The sequence below is a fragment of the Rutilus rutilus genome (assembly GCF_951802725.1).
Source record: "Rutilus rutilus genome assembly, chromosome: 6".
Lineage (NCBI taxonomy): Eukaryota > Metazoa > Chordata > Actinopteri > Cypriniformes > Leuciscidae > Rutilus > Rutilus rutilus.
In genome coordinates, this window is record NC_140214.1 from 23,453,530 (window position 1) to 23,472,287 (window position 18,758).

Genomic DNA, 18,758 nt, shown 5'->3' on the forward strand with positions numbered 1-18,758 from the left:
TATTTTTTGTCTTGATATACATAATGAAATTGGCGAGCTCAGTGCTTAATTTTGCACTTATTCTTTATCGTGAATTGGAATGTGTGCAAAGGATTGTGGGTGACTGGAGGATGAATACACCCGATACATTCTTCAAAATAAGCCGTATGAAGGACATGAAACGCAGACTTCCAAGGATCCTTCAAATTGAGATGGCCTTTGTCAGCGCTTGTTGACATAAGGCTGCATTTCTAGGCTGCTACTAGGACAAAGTCTTTGAACTAAGAAGCACCCATTTAGTCTGCTTAAACCTGCTTCTAAAAGCTTGTGTTCATCTGCCTCCATTTTGAGTGCAACAACCACATCTCAAAATCCAATCAACAAATGGTGTAGTTCCACCCTACTTTTTTTTATTGCGTTAAACTAGAATGTACGTCACAATACAGAAGAAAATATCAGTCCCAACCTGTTTCATTGTGACTTTAAGGTTTCTAAGGTACTAATATACACCTTTTAGTGGGTAGATAAGGCACAAAGTTGTCAAACCCCCTAACGCTAACCGTTACCGCCCTAGTGACAAGATACCACTAAGGTACAATTGTCTGACAGTGAATATTCAGGAAAAGTACAAGGACACATACACAGTTTTTTTTTGTGTGTGTGTGTGTATACCATAAATAGTGTGGTGTGATCTCTAATCACTCACACTATTTCTTAATATTTCACATTTACCATAACCATAAATTTCTTTTTTTATCGTAAGTGTATCCAGAGCCGATCAGCCTATACGCACGCAAGTTGCGTAGGGCCCCGCAAATTACTCAAGGCCCCGACTCCCCCTCGTGTCAAAACGCGTCAATCAATGTTTACAATATCGGTGAGAAAATGAAGCGGAACTATCCTTCTGGTCATGAAAAGAGAGAGAGAGAGAAACACACCATGAGAGTTAATTGCGGCAACAGTTATCAGGTAGACTTGTGTGCTCTCCTCTCCAAGTTTGATGTCAGCAAAGAACAGTAAGCTAAAGTTAAGTTGATGTGAGTTGATTTATTACGTTTAATAAACGACAAAGGACAACGGTGTTTGTTTATAAACTGCAGCTCTGAAAAGATAACCGCGTCGCGCGTTAACATGCGTTCATAAACGCATGCACGAAATGAAACGCGCACTTTTCAACAGAAACATCTGTTTTGAGTCGGGACCAGTTCAATATGGGCGTGATGGCACTCCTCATAGTTTTAAAACAAGACGATGATTATCTAGTCTCTCAGTCAAGGTTTAGTTACAACTCTGCATTAATGCAAGATGGAAAGCAATGTATTGACATTGACTATTGATTTATAGGCTCCATTGAATTTAAAATGTTGAGATTCTGGTCAATAGGATGCACATCCCTCAGTAAATAATAACCATCAAGTGTCAAGAATTGCTTTTATCATTTAAAACACAGTGACATGCTATGGCGCCATTTTAGCTTTTATTAATTCACAGGATATGCATTTTTAATATCAATAATTCAATTTGTACTATTTAAAATGTGAATTCTTGATATTAAGAATGAACTTTTTACTAGTAACAATGTCTTCTGATATCAGGAATAAAATTTTCACAAGAACTAGTTAAAGGGTAACTCTTGCCAAAATGCAACCTGGTCTTTTTGTTAATCTACTCGAGGCAAACTTACGTTTAAAAGCATAATTAGAATGGAAACGCCACTTTTAAGTTTGACCGTATTTTTGTTTTAGGTTAAATGCCTTGTGAATGGGGCACTTTCATGATAGCATCAAAAATCGCTATTTTTAAAACTCTAAGAAGGTTCGACAACATGAAACTTTGTTCGATGTATCACCAGGGGCTCTACACATGAACTTTAGCATTGAGAACATTGTTACTAGTAGCCACGCAGCCAGTGTGTCGCCGGCCTAAAGATGGAAAGCTCCTAAAGCTTAGTTCAATATGAATTCTCGTTAGTGAAAATCAATATTGACCTTGTATTTGAAAAAGGATCCTCATATAAGAAACAATACTAAAATTCAGAGTCGGTTCATTCGCATTCGGAAATCGACTATTTTTGACTGTCAAAATGTGTACACAAACAATGTTCTCAATGCTCATGTTCAAGTGTAGAGCCCCTGGTGATACTTTGAGCAAAGTTTCATGTTGTATCGAGCCTCCTTAGTGTTTTAAAAATAGTGATTTTTGATGCTATCATAAAAGTGCCCCATTCACTCCCATTCACAAGGCATTTTAACCTAAAACGAAAATACGGTCAAACTTAAAAGTGGCGTTTCCATTCTAATTATGCTTTTAAACGAAAGTTTGCCTCGGGTAGATTAATAAAAAGAGCCTATAGTTGCATTTTGGCGAGAGTTACCCTTTAAAGGAGGGATTGTAGTGGGAACACTGGGATGTCAGGTGTGACTGTGTGGCAATGGCAAATGGTTCATGGCTCACGGGTAAGGTATGAGGGCCCCTAAACAGAATTTTGCTTAAGGCCCCAGGGAGGTCAGGATCGGCTCTGAGTATATCCATATTATTAGGGCTGGCCAAAAATTATTTTTCGATTAATCTTTTTTTTTTTTAAATGCGGTTGATTCAAAATCGATTCTCAAAGGCCACGAATTGATTTTTTTCCACACCTATCACCCAAAAGCCAGTATTAGTTTTCCTAAACTCTTCATAGGCTTGCAGCCTCCATGTTACAGCTAATGCTGTGAGATTTTGTTTGTTTAATCTTAAACATAAAATAATCTGATCCTGTTTGATTAAGGCATGCGACTGTTCTGACTTGTCCAATTTTCAGCATCAATTTTTCATCTTGCATCAAAATCCTGTCTATTTATTGTATGCATTTAAATGGTTCTGGTTTAATGTACGCTAAGTGTACCTAAAATAAAAAGAGTTTAATGTAAAGGTTTGTGGCTCTTAATTTCTTTTTATTAATTAACCACTTGTAAACTTATGTTCACTGTTCTTTTTTTAAAATATAAGATTTGTATTAAATCTATATTCACTGAGTCGAATCGAGAATCGAATCGGGGATCAAAATCGAATTGAAAATCAAAATCGAATTGAGAGCTTGCGAATCAAAATCGAATTGGAACATTCATACCCAGCCCTACATATTAGACAAATACTTTTAGTATACAGAAGCAAATAATAAACATTACTTTTTGTATGGATAAATGTGAAGTGTAGCGATCCTCATATCCAGCAATGAAGTAATACTAACAGTTTGCATGAGCATCAACATGAGCATCAAAGTGCCAATGGTGCTATTTGGGCCACAGTGGTGTTGTAGAGTTGGATGGTCCTGGAGCCACACAAAACCATTTCACGGGTGAAGGGGCAGCCCACTTATGTCTACAAAACTTCAGTTACCAATCTCCATTTAAATTTATATTTTGTGCCAGATAATACTGTATATAATGAGCTAATGAGAGGAATATACCACGTGAGCTTTACCCTAAAGAAAATTGGTTAAGATATCAGAGATGAGAGAAAGAGCTTGACCTTACTGATACTGATGAACTATTCAGGGTAAATGACTTTCAATGGACTTCCCCTGCAAATTTCATATAGACTTCTGTACCGTGCCTTTGACTTACTTTTACATTTAATCATCCCGTTGTCTGAAATGTTTTATGTTAAAGGTGAAGTGTGTAACTTATATTCCACTAAACACTTACTGTCAACAATTGTTATTTTTGCAATTCTAAATATTTTTAATAGATTTTTGCTCTGAGATCCAATATCAGTGCCTGATTTGAGAACAAATTTCTTAATTGACTGATTAAACCAGTTCACAATTTGCATTTAATGAATCATTTGTGAAATCAACTGGACCTGTTGCAGCAGTGACATATTGATAAAATGTTATTACTATTAATTTCTTGTCTTTAATCATACAGCCTACAGTATTCACAATCATAAAACACCTCCCAAGTGTCCAGCCTGAGAATCCCAACCCGAGCAGGATCCAGGCCTGATGGTCTGGACATTATTTATTACTATGACATTGTTTTTTAGAGTAGATTTATTTGCCCCCCTTCGTTCCATAAGTGAGGTTGAAGGCAAGTCAAAAATGAGCACACTGCTTCAATCATATAGCTTTCTATACCAATCCACTTGCATTCATAGACTCTGAGGATATTGCCATGTCTTGTTATGCCCACTAGAGGACAGTGCTGTAATCTGCTGAACCTGGACTCAACAGGACATCTATTGTTCATGAATAATTATTCAAAGTATTCAAATGATTGCTCAACATCAAACCACCCACACCATCTGATACACTGGTAAAGTGCTTATGTTTTGATGCCAGTGAATGCATATTATCTGATATATCCGATGAAATATAGATTTAATATAGAGGATGCTGAGGTCACGTGACAACCCTGTTCTTGTCCCTGAGCTTTGGGGAGTAAAACGACCTACTTATAATTAATTAGGTAGTGATTGCACTTTTGTGTAATGTGCTGCCTTTAATTTTAGAAAATTAGGGTCAAAGTAGTTTCTTAGGATAGAATTCAAGGCAATGCACCATAATGTTCATCTCCTCCAGTTGTTACTTTTTTTTTTTATCTGGGTCAATAAGTGCAATCAGGAGACTTTCATACATCCATCTAGTTCAAATTGTTCATGATATACATTTGTCCAGCTGATAAAATATCTAAGCATTGTTGAACTGAGGAGAGTGATACAATTTAACTATGCTGACAAAAAACAAGGTCACCTGTAAACTTCTTATTAAAATTAGCTAAAAAGGTCATCTTGTTTCGCTGGTGACCGGGAAAAAAACATGCAGGAAGAACACAACTATAAGCCAGGGGAAAGCACCGTATGGGCCTCCCATCCTTAGCTTGAAAACCCTATCAGTAATGTACCAAGCAAACAATAACAGACCTTTCCTCTCTTCAGTCTTTAATTCTTCACCCTCCTCCTGGTGGGTGTTTTTTTTAACCACACCCTTTTCCTCCATTGTGGGAGGAACTGTCCAAGAGCAACATCACTCCTGCATTCCTGCCTGTGTGCACTGTGCTTCCCGTGGCCTGACTGTAAACCTGTACAGACTGCTGAGCTGTTTCTATGGTGCTACATCAGAGAGTCACTGCACGCAGCCAATCAGATGACTTGTGGGGGAACCGTGTGGGCTGTAGTAGCTAACAGAGTGAGTTTGTGAACTTACTTTTGGTGTGCTCTGAAGTTGATAGAGGGTGGACAACTTTTCTGGAAGAGAACAGGAGAAGAAAACTCAGAATTTTCATTGGAATGACAAGTGTTTTCTGTTGGTTGCAATCTCACCGCGGACGACATTGTGTCTTTGAAGCTGCTGAGGTCAATCACTTCCACCTGTACTGTTATAGACCACTTTCTTCATGTTTTTTTGGGTGGGAAGTGAGCAAACGACAAGGAAGACTTTACCCTGAAAACCGGGCCAGAAAGAACTAGTTTTTGGCATCTGCTCAGGACAGAACGCAAGTTGTTCTGAAAGCCATAGAGGAAATTCAGTTGCCATGGCAGATAATGTTATTGAAGAGACCGATAACTACCCTGGCAAGGATGAGCTGGAATGGGGCTATGAAGAAGGTAAGGACTCAATCCGAGAATCACTGCTTATCCTCCTCTTTGTGAAACATGAAACTTTATTGTCACACCCATGATAAACAAGCCTGTCTCAATTAGCCTATATATATATATATATATATAGTGAATTTATGGAGTTTCTACACCGCTGAGTCTTTAAATACACAGACAATACTAGATAGTTGTGATCTGTCCCTTTTTCAACAATGCTGCATGTGGCCACTTCTAATTTACAGCCATCTTTCTTCTCTTTTCTTTTTTACAGTGAATCAGTGCACTATGTTTTTAACTTAAAATGTATTTTTTTTTTTTATTAAATAAGTGCATAAATAAACATATTTAAAGCATAATTGTATAATTGTTTATTATGTGAAAATAGCAGAGGAAATATTTTATTTCAATTGTATTTAGACCAAGATGTTTCTTTTTGTGTGAAGAGTCATTTTTCTAAGCTTCAATTTGTACTATTTCTAGTAGTGTTAGTCTGCAATGAAACACATTTACTTTTCTAGTGCAATTTTAGATAATAAAGCAAATGCATAGAGAAGAGTAAAAGAAGAGAGGAGTAAGTAATACATATACACAGGGTGATATGAAAAACAGCAGAGGAATGAGCACATCCTGTATCCCCCTGTGTCTGCTATTCCTGTTGGCCCCTCAGTAATGACTCTGAGGCACTGGAGATCTAGCTGTCCTTATTTAGTTTCAACATTGGGACATAAAAATGGACCACTGTTTGTATTATCTGTGTAGCAAATATTTCATAGCTACAAAGTTTAATTCGAGGTTGAGCAACAGGCTGTGGGTCTAGTGGGTCATGAACAAGGACAAGCGTTATCATACGCTCAAAGCGAGATAAGTGTTCTTTGATAAATGCATTAAAACAAAATGTTAGCTATCACCATTCAATGGTCGATAGAATCAACTTTTCTTGTCTTTTGTGAATGAATCCAGGTGTTGAATGGGGTCTTCTGTTTCCTGAGGCAAATGGAGAGTACCAGTCCCCCATAAACCTTAACTCTAGGGAGGCCCGCTATGACCCACGGCTGCTGGAGGTGGGGCTTAACCCCAACTATGTCGTTTGCAGGGACTGTGAAGTCATTAACGACGGTCACACCGTGAGGATCATGCTCAAGTCCAAATCAGGTATAGCATGCTGAAAGGTATCCCTGTATTTAAATTTAAAGGAATAGTTCACTAAAAATAAATATTCTGCCATTATTTTTTCCATGTCATTCACAACTCTTATGTGTCATAATTCTTTCATTGGAACACCAAAAAAGTTGATAGTTAACAAAAATTTCAAGTTCCAAAAAGAACAGAAAAGTCCGTTGTCCGCTGTAATTATACAGTACGAGAGCGGACTTTAGATGCGAAATAAACACTATAACTGAGGCCTCGTGGTGTTTGTTTTGGCACGTGAGTCTGTGCGCTGCACAGTGCAGGACACTAAAGATACGAATTTAAAACAGACAATGAAACGGTATGTAGGCTATACAGTACAGTGCATGTTTTCATATCGTTATAAATAAAGTAATTAATTTGTTGACTAGATGCTGTTTTAGTGGAGACCAGCAGTATGTTTGTTGTCAAGGCTGAGAGGACGCTAACACTGTAGGTCTGCCTCAAGCGGTTAAAACCGTGTGACAAAAACACACACAAGCCCGACCCAAATGTTTAATGTCACGATTGTTACCATCTTATATGCATTTTTCTATTTTTAGCTGGTCGCATTAATGCATTCGTTCTCCATCGAAGTTGCATATTTAAAGTTTGTGACTTGAGAAAGCAAATTGTACAGAGTGCCCTATCTTGCACCCAGCGCAACTGACTTTGTACACCGACGCATGTATCATTCTTATTTTGCACCCGACGCACAGCGGACTTCTCCCTCCACAGTCGCACATCGGTAAATTATGGAATGAACTTGCGCTCGCGGGGGCGGTTCAGCGAAAAGGGGAGGCGTGTTCCAGTGCAAACGTTCCCTGGTGCTATTTTGCAGTTTCAGAAAACAATTCTGGGTTTCTGCTATTTTAAGGGCGCATGCTTGGCCATAATGTTGCGTGTGCACAACGCGCATAAACTTTGCTTCTCTCATCTACACAGACGCAGGCAGCAGTTCCCATTTTTGCAAACCATACATAATTACAAGGAAAAATATTCCACATGAGGGAAATCATTGTGGTGTCCATGAAGATGGGGAAAAATAGGCATACATCTAGCTTACACATTTACCCAAATTATTATACGCCTGTTTAACCAAAGCTAATTTGGGTGGGTTTCTCCCATCCCCATACAATGTCACTTCTCTGTGTTTTACGGCCCTGACGAGAACGTCGGTCTCCTCGGCTGTGAACCGCTCCTGGCGTGCGCCTGGCAAATCCGCCGTTATAATAGCAATCCGGCATGGAACAAGCGCGCCTGCTTTTAAAGGGAATGTGAGATGACGCTCTGATTGGTTTATTTCACGTTACGCCCAAACCACACCTATGAGTAATGTAGCTACTTCAGACCAACCCATTTTAGATTTGTGTCGGTAGAGTATATACATTTCCTAATTTCAATGCTGTGCCTTTGTGTAGATATAAAGATGGCTATCTTTAAGCATGACTGTTTGTAATTATATGAAATGGTAACACTTTACAATAAGACACCATCTGTAGAATTAACTAAAGTTAATAAAAGTATTGTTCATTGTTAATTTCAACATTTACTAATACTTTTTTACAAGTTGTATTTCTTAACATTAGATAATGCACTTTGAACTAATGTATAATTAAGATAACTAAGGTATAATTAATATATTCATATTTTTTATATTTAAAAAGTACAGTACATTTTCATGGTTTAGTACTGTTTTTAAATTTTTGTAATAAAGTTCAGCACTATTTTATGTGTTATGTTGGTTTTCATTCAGTATCCTTTTAAAAACTATCAGTTGATTTATCGGTTATCGGCCAGTGCGGTCCAATCTAGTTATCATTATCGGTAAAATCCACAATCGGTCGACCTCTTAATATCCCTTTCATTTAAAATGGTGAATAACACATGCATAACAATTTTTGCAATCAAATTTAGATTTATTTTACATTTACATAATATGCAAAATTTACTTGACAATAAATAAATCTGTACAATAAAAAGATTTATATGTTAGCACCTTCTTGATTCTGTAATCCTATTATAGTATTTTTCACAAATACAGATCTTCTAGTTAAAAAAAAAAAATAGGCAAATATCGGCCGACATATCAGCTTGGATTTATCGATTTATCAGTCAACCACTATTTGTTACACGAGGGTGAGTAAATAATGACAGAACTTTCATTTTGGGTGAACTAGCCCTTTGACAAAGTCCACAAAAAAGTTCTAAGATGTTTTGCTTTTCTAGGTCATTGAGAGATTAAAAGACATAAATCTGATGTCTGTGAGAAACCTTGTATTGTTTGTCAAATCATCCTGTTCTCTTCCCTTTCCTGTGACCTGTGAATGCTGTCTCAGTTGTGACTGGGGGTCCTCTCCCCAGTGACCATGAGTATGAACTGAGTGAGGTGCGCTTCCACTGGGGAAAAGAGAACCAGAGGGGATCTGAACACACTGTCAACTTCAAGGCTTTTCCTATGGAGGTCAGTGTCACTCCGCCAGTTCTGTCCATATTGAGCATTTGCTCTTATTGTTCCTCTAAATCACTCATACTTCGTGATGTGTAAAAAAATGTCTGTTTCACACTGCACACATAGACAGCAGCACATATTTACTAGGGGCCCCTATTAACAGCTCACAGTATTCACATTGCATAAGCAATAAGCCTTTTTTTAGCAACAAAACAAATTATAAATGGCAACCTCAGTTCATGTCAAAAACAACAATACCACATGCTCCAATGAAGGATTTATCATCAAGTCATCTATTCAAATCACCCGTCTCTGGCACCTGCTCTCCAACTCCTGGTCTTCTGTACACAAGGAGAAAGATAAGGGCCTGTTCTCAATGTGTCACCATGTTTGTCAACCTGTTACCATGTTGTTGGCACAATTGCAAGTCAAACCAGTCTTATAACAGGACACGGAACTGGCATAAAATAATTACCTTCATAATTGTTGCGTACTTTGTAGCTAGATGTTGATTTTAGAGTTCAGTTTATTGCAGATCCCTCAATTAGTAATAAATATCTCTCACAGCTTCATCTAATCCACTGGAACTCTACATTATTCAACAGCGTGGAGGAGGCCATGGGCAAGAAAAAAGGCATTCTCATCATTGCCTTATTTGTGCAGGTATCTACTCCATATATTGGAGGTCATGACAAAAACAAAAATCCCCAATCACGTTGGGTAAATAAACATGGTATTAGTAGTGTAAACATAGACAGCCTTTTAAGAGGCAAAGTCAAATGTGTATGTATCTGGTCATCTTGCAGTATATTATGTTCAGTTGACACTGGTGCTCTATTTTTTGTTCTATGCAGGTTGGGAAGGAACATCTTGGGCTGAAGGCCATCACAGACGTCCTGCAGGACCTGCAGTACAAGGTGATCAGAAGAGCTGCCTTACTAGAGACTAAAGCGAAAAATATGACATGCTTGTGACTAAAAATGCCTTTTTGTGTGTACAGGGAAAGACAAAAATAATTCCATGTTTTAACCCCAACACATTACTGCCTGGTAAATGATTTATTTCTTATTCATAATCTATCATACTGATATTTTTATATTTTTTGCATGTTGTGATTTTTGATCTTTTCCGACTACATCATGATATCCTAGTTACCCGTTTGCATCTGACTGTCTCCGTTGGTTTGTGTACCTCCTCAGATCCTCTCTTAAGAGATTACTGGGTGTATGAGGGCTCTTTAACCACACCACCCTGTAGTGAGAACGTCATCTGGATTCTTTACCGTTACCCCCTTACCATCTCTCAGATGCAGGTAACATCTTTACACCTGTTATTAAATAATATTATTACTCAGATATACATGATAAATCTCTAATAAACCCCATTCACTTGGTGGCTATTTATATTTTTTAATTATGGCAACTCTCTGAATAATTGTAGCATGTTATAGAATATGGCAATGTGGACTTGATCTGCTACACTGCTGCTGCTGTTAATTATTGCTGCTGCAGAGTAAATATGGACTTGCTTCTGCTAATAGATACACAGGCACGCTGCTGTGAGCTATAAGATATGCTGCATAAATATACATAAATACCATAGCAGATCTAGGCAGGTGGAGCTGGGGGAGGCGGAGGGTTTCAGAGGAACTCGAGGCGCAGGACTACCTTACAGAAATCAATGAACCAGACTATTTAAATGTTGAGCAAGCAATCTCATTGGCCATTGGCTGCAGAATCAGCAGAGGCCAATCAGCTTGTGTCTTGCAGTAATGACCTGATTGCTTGCAGATTGCATGTAAAGGACCAATCAGCCTGCGCCTTCTAGACAGTGGCGGAGCCAGGATTTTTTCATAGGGGTGGCCAGGCAAGGGCCAGCAACCAGTCTGGGGTGGCACAAAAATATTAATTATTTTATCATAAAAAATTATTTATGTATTGGACTGTTTTAGTGCCTACACAACTGAATAAAGTTAATTTGTACTTAATTGTAATTGAGATGGTGAATTAGGAATCATGGAATACTGAGTGAATTTTATATTTTTTTATTGTTACCCACCACCTCATATTAAAATTACTTAAATAGTAATAAAAGGGCACACACTATAGCTAACGTTCAACTTGCTCAGTTAGCTTGGTTCTGGTTCTCAAAATCTCCAATAGCTTGTTCTACATTGTTGCATCTTCATGGATGAGATAACATGCAGATAAATACTGTAGTCCAAAGATTATTCAACCTTCAATGCGTTTGATATAATCAATGAACTATTCAACCAATTCTGAGTTTGTCAACTAAAAGTTTAACTTTCTATATTAGTTGTCAAAATAAATAATTGCAACAGTTCTATCATACCTAAATTAAAAAGGAAAACAAATGTTCTCTTTTGAATCCCCAAGTGCAAGAATGTGAACAAGGCGGAAGTCAACAGCACATAATGTAAAATGTTATGTTTTTCATAATGTAATGTTGGCAGAATGTAAAATTAGTTATTTTATGGATTTAAAAATTATCCATTTTTGTTTGTCCTTTACAAATGAACGCAAAATGAATGCCTATCATCTAGTACAAATGCACAGTGCTCACATTTATTTGTGCTTACATCAGTTTGTACCTTATATTGTGATCTCACATAGCAGAATATTTTAATCCAGAGACATGTGACGCATATATAACAAATACATGCATGCAGTTTTGACAGCTTTAATCGCCTTTTTGATTCTTACATGAGTTAATTGACGACTACTACGGCTACAGCACGCCGCATTTGCGCGTGATGTGCGCAAGCACAGTACAACGGCTGTCAGCCGTATGACAGAAAAGTTAGTTAGTTTTCCTGACATTTTGCCTGACAACATCTCATCTTAACGAAGATAGCCAACTGAACAAGGACAACACTCTTTTCTCAGCATCTGACATAAGTGTAGCTTTCACACACATCTTCTAAAATAAAAGTAGCATCAGAAAAAAAAGAGAATTACGTTTGTTGTTGACTGCACGCTATTCGACTTCCTCAAAACGGTCTTGCAACCCACCAGTTGAGAAAGATTGACTCTATATTTACTATGTGCATATCACTGTCTGATGCTCTGCTGAAGCTCATTCGGCACTTGGACATTTGTGTGCGTCTGAAAAGTCTCACGTTTTTTGTGGTCTTAAAGAGACGGTTCAGCCTTTTAAAAAACGCAATTTTTGTCAATAAAAAAAGAGAGACAGAAACAGCAGTTGTGAGAGGGGTGGCCAAAGGGGTGGCCAAGCTCAGACCAAGGGTGGCCACGGCCACCCCTGGCCACCCCCTAGCTCCGCCAGTGCTTCTAGAATTGTATGACTGATATAAAGTTTGGTGTTCATAATTAAAAAAAAAAAAAGTTTTTGAAAGAAGTCTATTATAAGGGGCTTTCTCACCTGAGGAACCTTTTCATAGTTCCTTCCTAGAACTATTGGCAGAAGTACCCGGATTTTGGTGTGTTTGCACCACAGGAACTAGGAACGATTTTTGTTCTATAGAAACTCCTTTTGGGGGAACTAATTTAGCTCCCACTTCAGAGTAGGGTCTGTTAAAGGACTCATTCATTCGAATAGACAAAAGGGGAAATCAGAAACCAACTCTGACGTGACTAGAACTAACTGGGGTTTACCGCAGTACTATACATCATAAGGTGCAGAACGATTTATGCGTTTTGTTTGCAACTTAGATTATCTTTGATCTCAATGACTGGCAGAGCAGGATCTTTCTAGTAAAGGCCAGTCATATATTGAGTATGATGCAAAGATACAACATGAAAATGGGTCAGGGTCTTGTCTGTGTTTGATAACATAACTTTTTTAAATTATAAATTGTTTCCTTCTTGGATTAAGTTCAAATGTGGTATCCCCATTTTGTACTTGTACATGTACTGATATGACCCTGTTTATGTTATAACTTCAATAATAGCATTAGAGAAAGACAAGATAAGAAAATACTCCTCATGTTTCTAAAAGAGCTCACACCCGGGGTCCAAATTCAACACTCACACCAAATGTGAGCAAAAAGTGACACTGGCCAGTAAAAGGAATGGAGTTATCCACCAGTTGGCTGGTCATTTTGAATGGAAGCATCCAAGCATTATACATTTAAATTGAATTGCAAGAAGCACAGTCTGACTCTTGCCTACATTAACAACATTAGGGTTGTGTATATTTCAGATTAAACCATGTGGACACAGATGTGGAATATTCCTTACACTTAACAACCTAAACTAAAATATAAGGAACAATATCATGATGACAGGAGCTGAAACTAAGGCAAATGGTACACTTATCATCATTCCACAGGCATAATGGTTTTTATTAGCCTGACGTCGTCATACTCAGATTCTAGTCAGAATATGAGTATGATACTGCTCCATGGGCTCAAATTGCACGATCGCTTCCGCGTTTTGTCTCAGCCCGCCCACGCCCAGTTACATCCGGTGCTGTGTCGGAAGCCGTTTTTGCATTAGGTGGAGATAATGGCAAATTACACTTGCTGTTTACAAGAACTTCCAGCGGTTAACGTAAATGATGTTAACAATATTGTGAGGTAGTTAGCTGTCACACCTAAGAGTAAGAAAGAGAAGGGCTTTAAATTATATATTTTGAGCTACATCGACAACTTTGAGGGTGAGTATTCACTCATATCATGCGAAATCCGACTAGCGAATCGGTTTCTAAAATTGTTGAAAATGAAAGTTTTGCCGCTAGTACACTTCGCTATAGAACGCGCTATGCGGAAGTAAAGATGCTGGCTGAGATTCTACCGGAAATACGTCAGCAGCGTTCAAGGCAAAGAGCTAACGGTAAAGCCGTTGGTTCAGTCCAAAATGGCGGCCGCGCTACCGAAGTGCCACCTAGTGGCTGTTGTCAAAACTGCAACGGAGTTTCGCCTCTTGGTACTTCTATACTCTTTGATTAAGGGGCGTGTTTCAACCGAACCAGGAAAGAAAATGCCTCTGCACTCAATTGGATAGACCTACAACCAATCAGAGCAACGGAGTAAGTGACGTATGTTCTTCATTCATCTTTCCGATCGACAAATGCCTTGATCGCAGTTCTCTGTTCCTCTTTTAAAATTAATGCGCTGTCTGCGATATCTTCTATAACAGACGCGATGGCGGGGCGGAATCTATACATCTCAATTATCCAGCGGCAGTCATCTTTGTTGTAAACAAATTCAACCCAAGTGCTCTTTGGTGACGTGGATGATTACGTTACTGTTGATCATCTGTCCATCATCGTATGAAGCCCGCCCTGACAATTTGATCTGTCCGAACAGCTCTGGTTCGAGCATAGTTGCTCCAGACTGAACTTCCCGACCTCAAATGTTGTGGACGGGGCTAAGTTCGGCTGGCATCCAGGCTAGGTTTTTATACTTAGCTAATGATACTGAGATAATTACATTTTCTATCCCCAATCATAACCCTACCCCAAAACAAAAATACAATATTATTTAGCTATTTGAATTATGAGGACATTAGCGTGTCCTCATGATGTAGAGGGCATGGCCTGAAACCTGAATACACACTGTGGGTCGTCATAATGTAGGTCTCACACACACACACACACACACACAAATTGCTTTGGATAAATGCATCTGCCAAATGGAGAAATGTAAATGTAAACTAACCCAAACTCTTTTTCTGCCACAGATTGAGGAGTTTCGCCGTCTTAGGTCCCACATTAAAGGAGCAGAGCTTCAAGAAGGCAATGATGGGATGCTGGGGGACAACTTCAGACCCACCCAGCCCCTGAGCGACAGGGTGGTCAGGGCAGCCTTCCAGTAAAACCCCCACAGCAGGATACATTTTAATCTGCCATGGGTAAATTTACAGGAGATTGTATTCTGTTCTTTGTTTATTCAAGCGGAGCACCCTCATTTGAGCATAATACCATGGCTTACGTATGACTTTGGCTGCTCTTTGTAAAGGAGGAGTTAGATTTGGCTTCTCACATTAGCTGATTAAATGTCTCATTGTCTGGATTGGGGGAAGAGCCCACCTGGATTTTAGTGCAAAACTGTTATTACTTCCAAAATTATAGAAAACGGAAGATTCATCTCCATATGACCATCATTCTGACCAATAACTGTACAAACGCTCATGCTTAGTGTGCATTAATGTATTAATGAAAATAGGCCAAGTTCTCTTAGCAGTATTAGCATCACTATACAATAGAGAGCTGCAAGGGTTAGAGCAATACAGTAACCCAATTCCTTCTGATCTAGGACTTTCTGCTGCATTGTGTATAGATCTGTCTATTTCTAGGGCTCCCCAGGGCACACCTGGGTCTGCCTGCATATTATTCATTTTGAAATGAGATTTTGAGCAGGATAATTTAGGCCATGATGATGCAATGCTACTAAAAGAGTCTGAAGATGTAACCAGAGTAATCTAAAGTATTACTTTGGCAATTCTGTGCTTCTACTACACTTCTGTTAAAAAAGGTTTAAGTGCTTTATCATGTAACTTTTATTAATAAATAACCAGCATTTCTAGCAGAGAATTTCAGCAAAGATTTGAAGGATCCTACACTCTCAGTCAGTCATTCAAGTTTTTTTGGGATGACAGTGAAATAATGTTATTCACTTCAAATTTGATTCATATAACCTGAAGCCATGAGCTGTAAACATCACAATAAACAAACAAAAAAACCCTTCAAATATAGAGTAAACCTCATTTCCCACTTCCTATGTTTTATATAAAAAAAATCCAACTAGGTCAAATATGTTGCAATCGTCTTCAAACCATGGCCATGAACTGCCAGTAAATCAGACTAAAGTCAGGATGTAAATTAGCTGAATCAGTACTAAGCAGTAAAATTGATGTCAGCCAACAACAATTATAAGTCACTTCACCAACTGCATTTTAAATGTGAAAGGTCTCCTTACTAGGCAAATTAGTAATGTTAAAACTGCTTTCACTTATGCTACATGCTTTCTTTGGTTCACGTACATATTTATAGTATCACATATACACACACTTTTCATCGCTCTTACCTCTGTCTTTAATTATCTCCCCCACCTCTCTTCCACACACACACACACACACACACACACACACACACACACACACACACACACACACACACACACACACACACACACACACACACACACACACACACACACACACACACACACACACACACACATACACTGAACACACTACCACACACACACACAATGAACACACTACTTCCTCTGTGCTAAGCAACAGAGAGCACATGCATGACAGGCTGATGGAGTCACAGTGAGATATTGTTCAGATGTAATGGATAGCTAATGGTCACATGACTGCCTCACAAATCAGCAATGTGCAGTTGCAATGAGAAGTGAGGGTCCACACATCCTTATTCTCTTCCTATTTCCACCCTGCTGTACACTGGATCGAAAAAAGTCTAAGTCGGAATGTAACGTTATAACCCTTAGGAAAAAAAAATTGCCCGAACATGTTAGTCATAAAGAGTCACTGGTGACCACAGTCATCCCAGATAGCAAATGACATCTGGCCCAATTGTGGCCCACATCTCCCACATTCTTCTGGGCCGCCGCATGGAATGGTGGTGATGACTGAGTGTGGCTGGCAATAGAATACATAGCTGGGCCTCATCTGGGCCAACTATGGCATATATGGCTCAGTTCTGGCAGAGGCAAAGGTCACATGGGCCACATCTGGGCCACACACAGCAAGCCACAACTCACACTAAAACCGGCTTGATGTGTATTGGCCAGATACGGCCCATATGACCTTTGCCGCTGCCAGAACTGAGCCATGTTACATAGTTGGCCCAGATGAGGCCAGGATATGTATGCTTATGCTATCTGGGATACAACAATATCACACTTACTTTCATTTCATGTCTCTAGGCTAAATTACATGAACATGTAAAAAGTAAACATGTTCTTTTGTTTACTTTTACTAAAAAGTAAAATTCTGAACATATTTAGACAAATCTACTGAATCCTAGCAACAATGCATTTATTTGTGCATAAAAATCTACACATACTGCACAATGTTTGTGTATTTGTGCATTCTTTCGGTGCATGGATTTATTCTGTGCATGTGTGGGAGGTTAAATGGTACTGGTTTTACTCAACATCATCATTAGAAAAAAAGAAAAAGAAAAAAAATTTGTTACAATTTTTGTAGCTAATGCACATGTCCAGTCATGATAGGCATCACTCTGCATAGGAAACTTGAAATAATGCTGTCTGCTGTGAGGTTCAGACCACAAACCAAGCCAAAAGCAGAAGATAAAAGCTTTGTTATTGTATTTATTATACATTATATATATTGTATATTACACTCTGTATTAAAAAATATACTACTTCCATGCATGTAGTTTGATCTAAACCATTTTTTATCTTTCAGAAATTAGATATGATGAAGAAATAGAGACAAGGGCTCTACAATGTCCTGGCTAAAGTGAAAGTTCATCACTTCCTGTAGATGTGCAATGTCCTGAGTATGGCCCTGGTGTGAGAAGATAATGCTTTTACCTTTCATTTGAAACAAAATTATACTGAATTTCATGTAAAAAAAGAGAAAGCCAGTCAGTATGAAGAGACACCCTGTGTGATAAGCTTTTATAAGGAGGAGTGAAGGACCATATTAACGCTTGATGAATATTGTTAGAACACTGCAGTTTAACAATAGGTAGCATGTGTGTAATCCTATAAATGTGGCTTTATAGGAAGATCATAATGTACACGATTGATACATGATGTAAGCAGACCCATTCCATACAGTTTTATATTTGATTATTTCTGATAATATGATACAACATAATGACATGAACAGAATAAGTTTAGTCATATTAGAAGGTATTTATGACTGTACATTGAAGGCTTTTAAATACTAGAATTGAAATAAATGTATGCTGTTGAATGAACTGATTAAAGACACAAAGATTGGCTTCATGGGTGCTTTTTTTTCTTTACCTGCTCTGTGTTGAATGAACAGAATATGAAGGACTGTAGGGTGTATTAGCCTCTGTTTAATGTTTGTTTTAGATTTGTATTGATAGTCTGTAGTCTGTGTGGAGATTGCCGTTACCGCTCACATCTGCAGATTTAGTGCTTCTGTCTTTGCAGATAGCAATATCTGGTCTTTTGTTTTGTCATTATCTTGCTTTAAACAACTTTTCAACATCTAGTCCCGCAGAAAAAGGAAACATGATTCATTAAAAGATATGCGTGTTTGTATTATTTATGAAACCTGGCAAGCCACAGACTCTTCTGTTCTCGTGGGAAACGTTCAGGTGAAAAGCATTGCTTTTGCATACCTTGAAAAGTCCCTTGTCATTATAATGATTGTCATATAAGAAGTAAGGGTACAGCCTGACATTTACAGTAGAAATCAGTGTCATTTCAAATAGATTCTCACTGTAATTTCTCACTGGATATTTTTGGGGGCGTACTTAAGCCTGTGGGAAACATAACTTGACGATACTTTTAACGCTTAGCTCTACTACATAAACTGCACACTCTCGCACCCCAAAAGGTCTTATTTAGTAACTTATTAAAAACATAATACGCTTTCAAAAATAAACATAACTGCTTCAAAAT

At 38.3% G+C, this 18,758-nt stretch overlaps 1 protein-coding gene across 1 annotated transcript; it reads left to right on the forward strand.

Annotated features, from left to right (window-relative positions):
* The first annotated feature begins 4,986 nt into the window (after nucleotides 1–4,986).
* Nucleotides 4,987–18,106, forward strand: ca8 (carbonic anhydrase VIII). The gene is made up of 9 exons (XM_084411806.1): nucleotides 4,987–5,568; nucleotides 6,520–6,711; nucleotides 9,066–9,190; nucleotides 9,746–9,841; nucleotides 10,033–10,095; nucleotides 10,179–10,227; nucleotides 10,378–10,490; nucleotides 14,842–15,012; nucleotides 17,563–18,106. The coding sequence occupies exons 1-8, from the start codon at nucleotides 5,496–5,498 to the stop codon at nucleotides 14,974–14,976; spliced, it is 846 nt and encodes a 281-aa protein (XP_084267932.1). The 5' UTR covers nucleotides 4,987–5,495; the 3' UTR covers nucleotides 14,977–15,012; nucleotides 17,563–18,106.
* The last annotated feature ends 652 nt before the right edge of the window (nucleotides 18,107–18,758 follow it).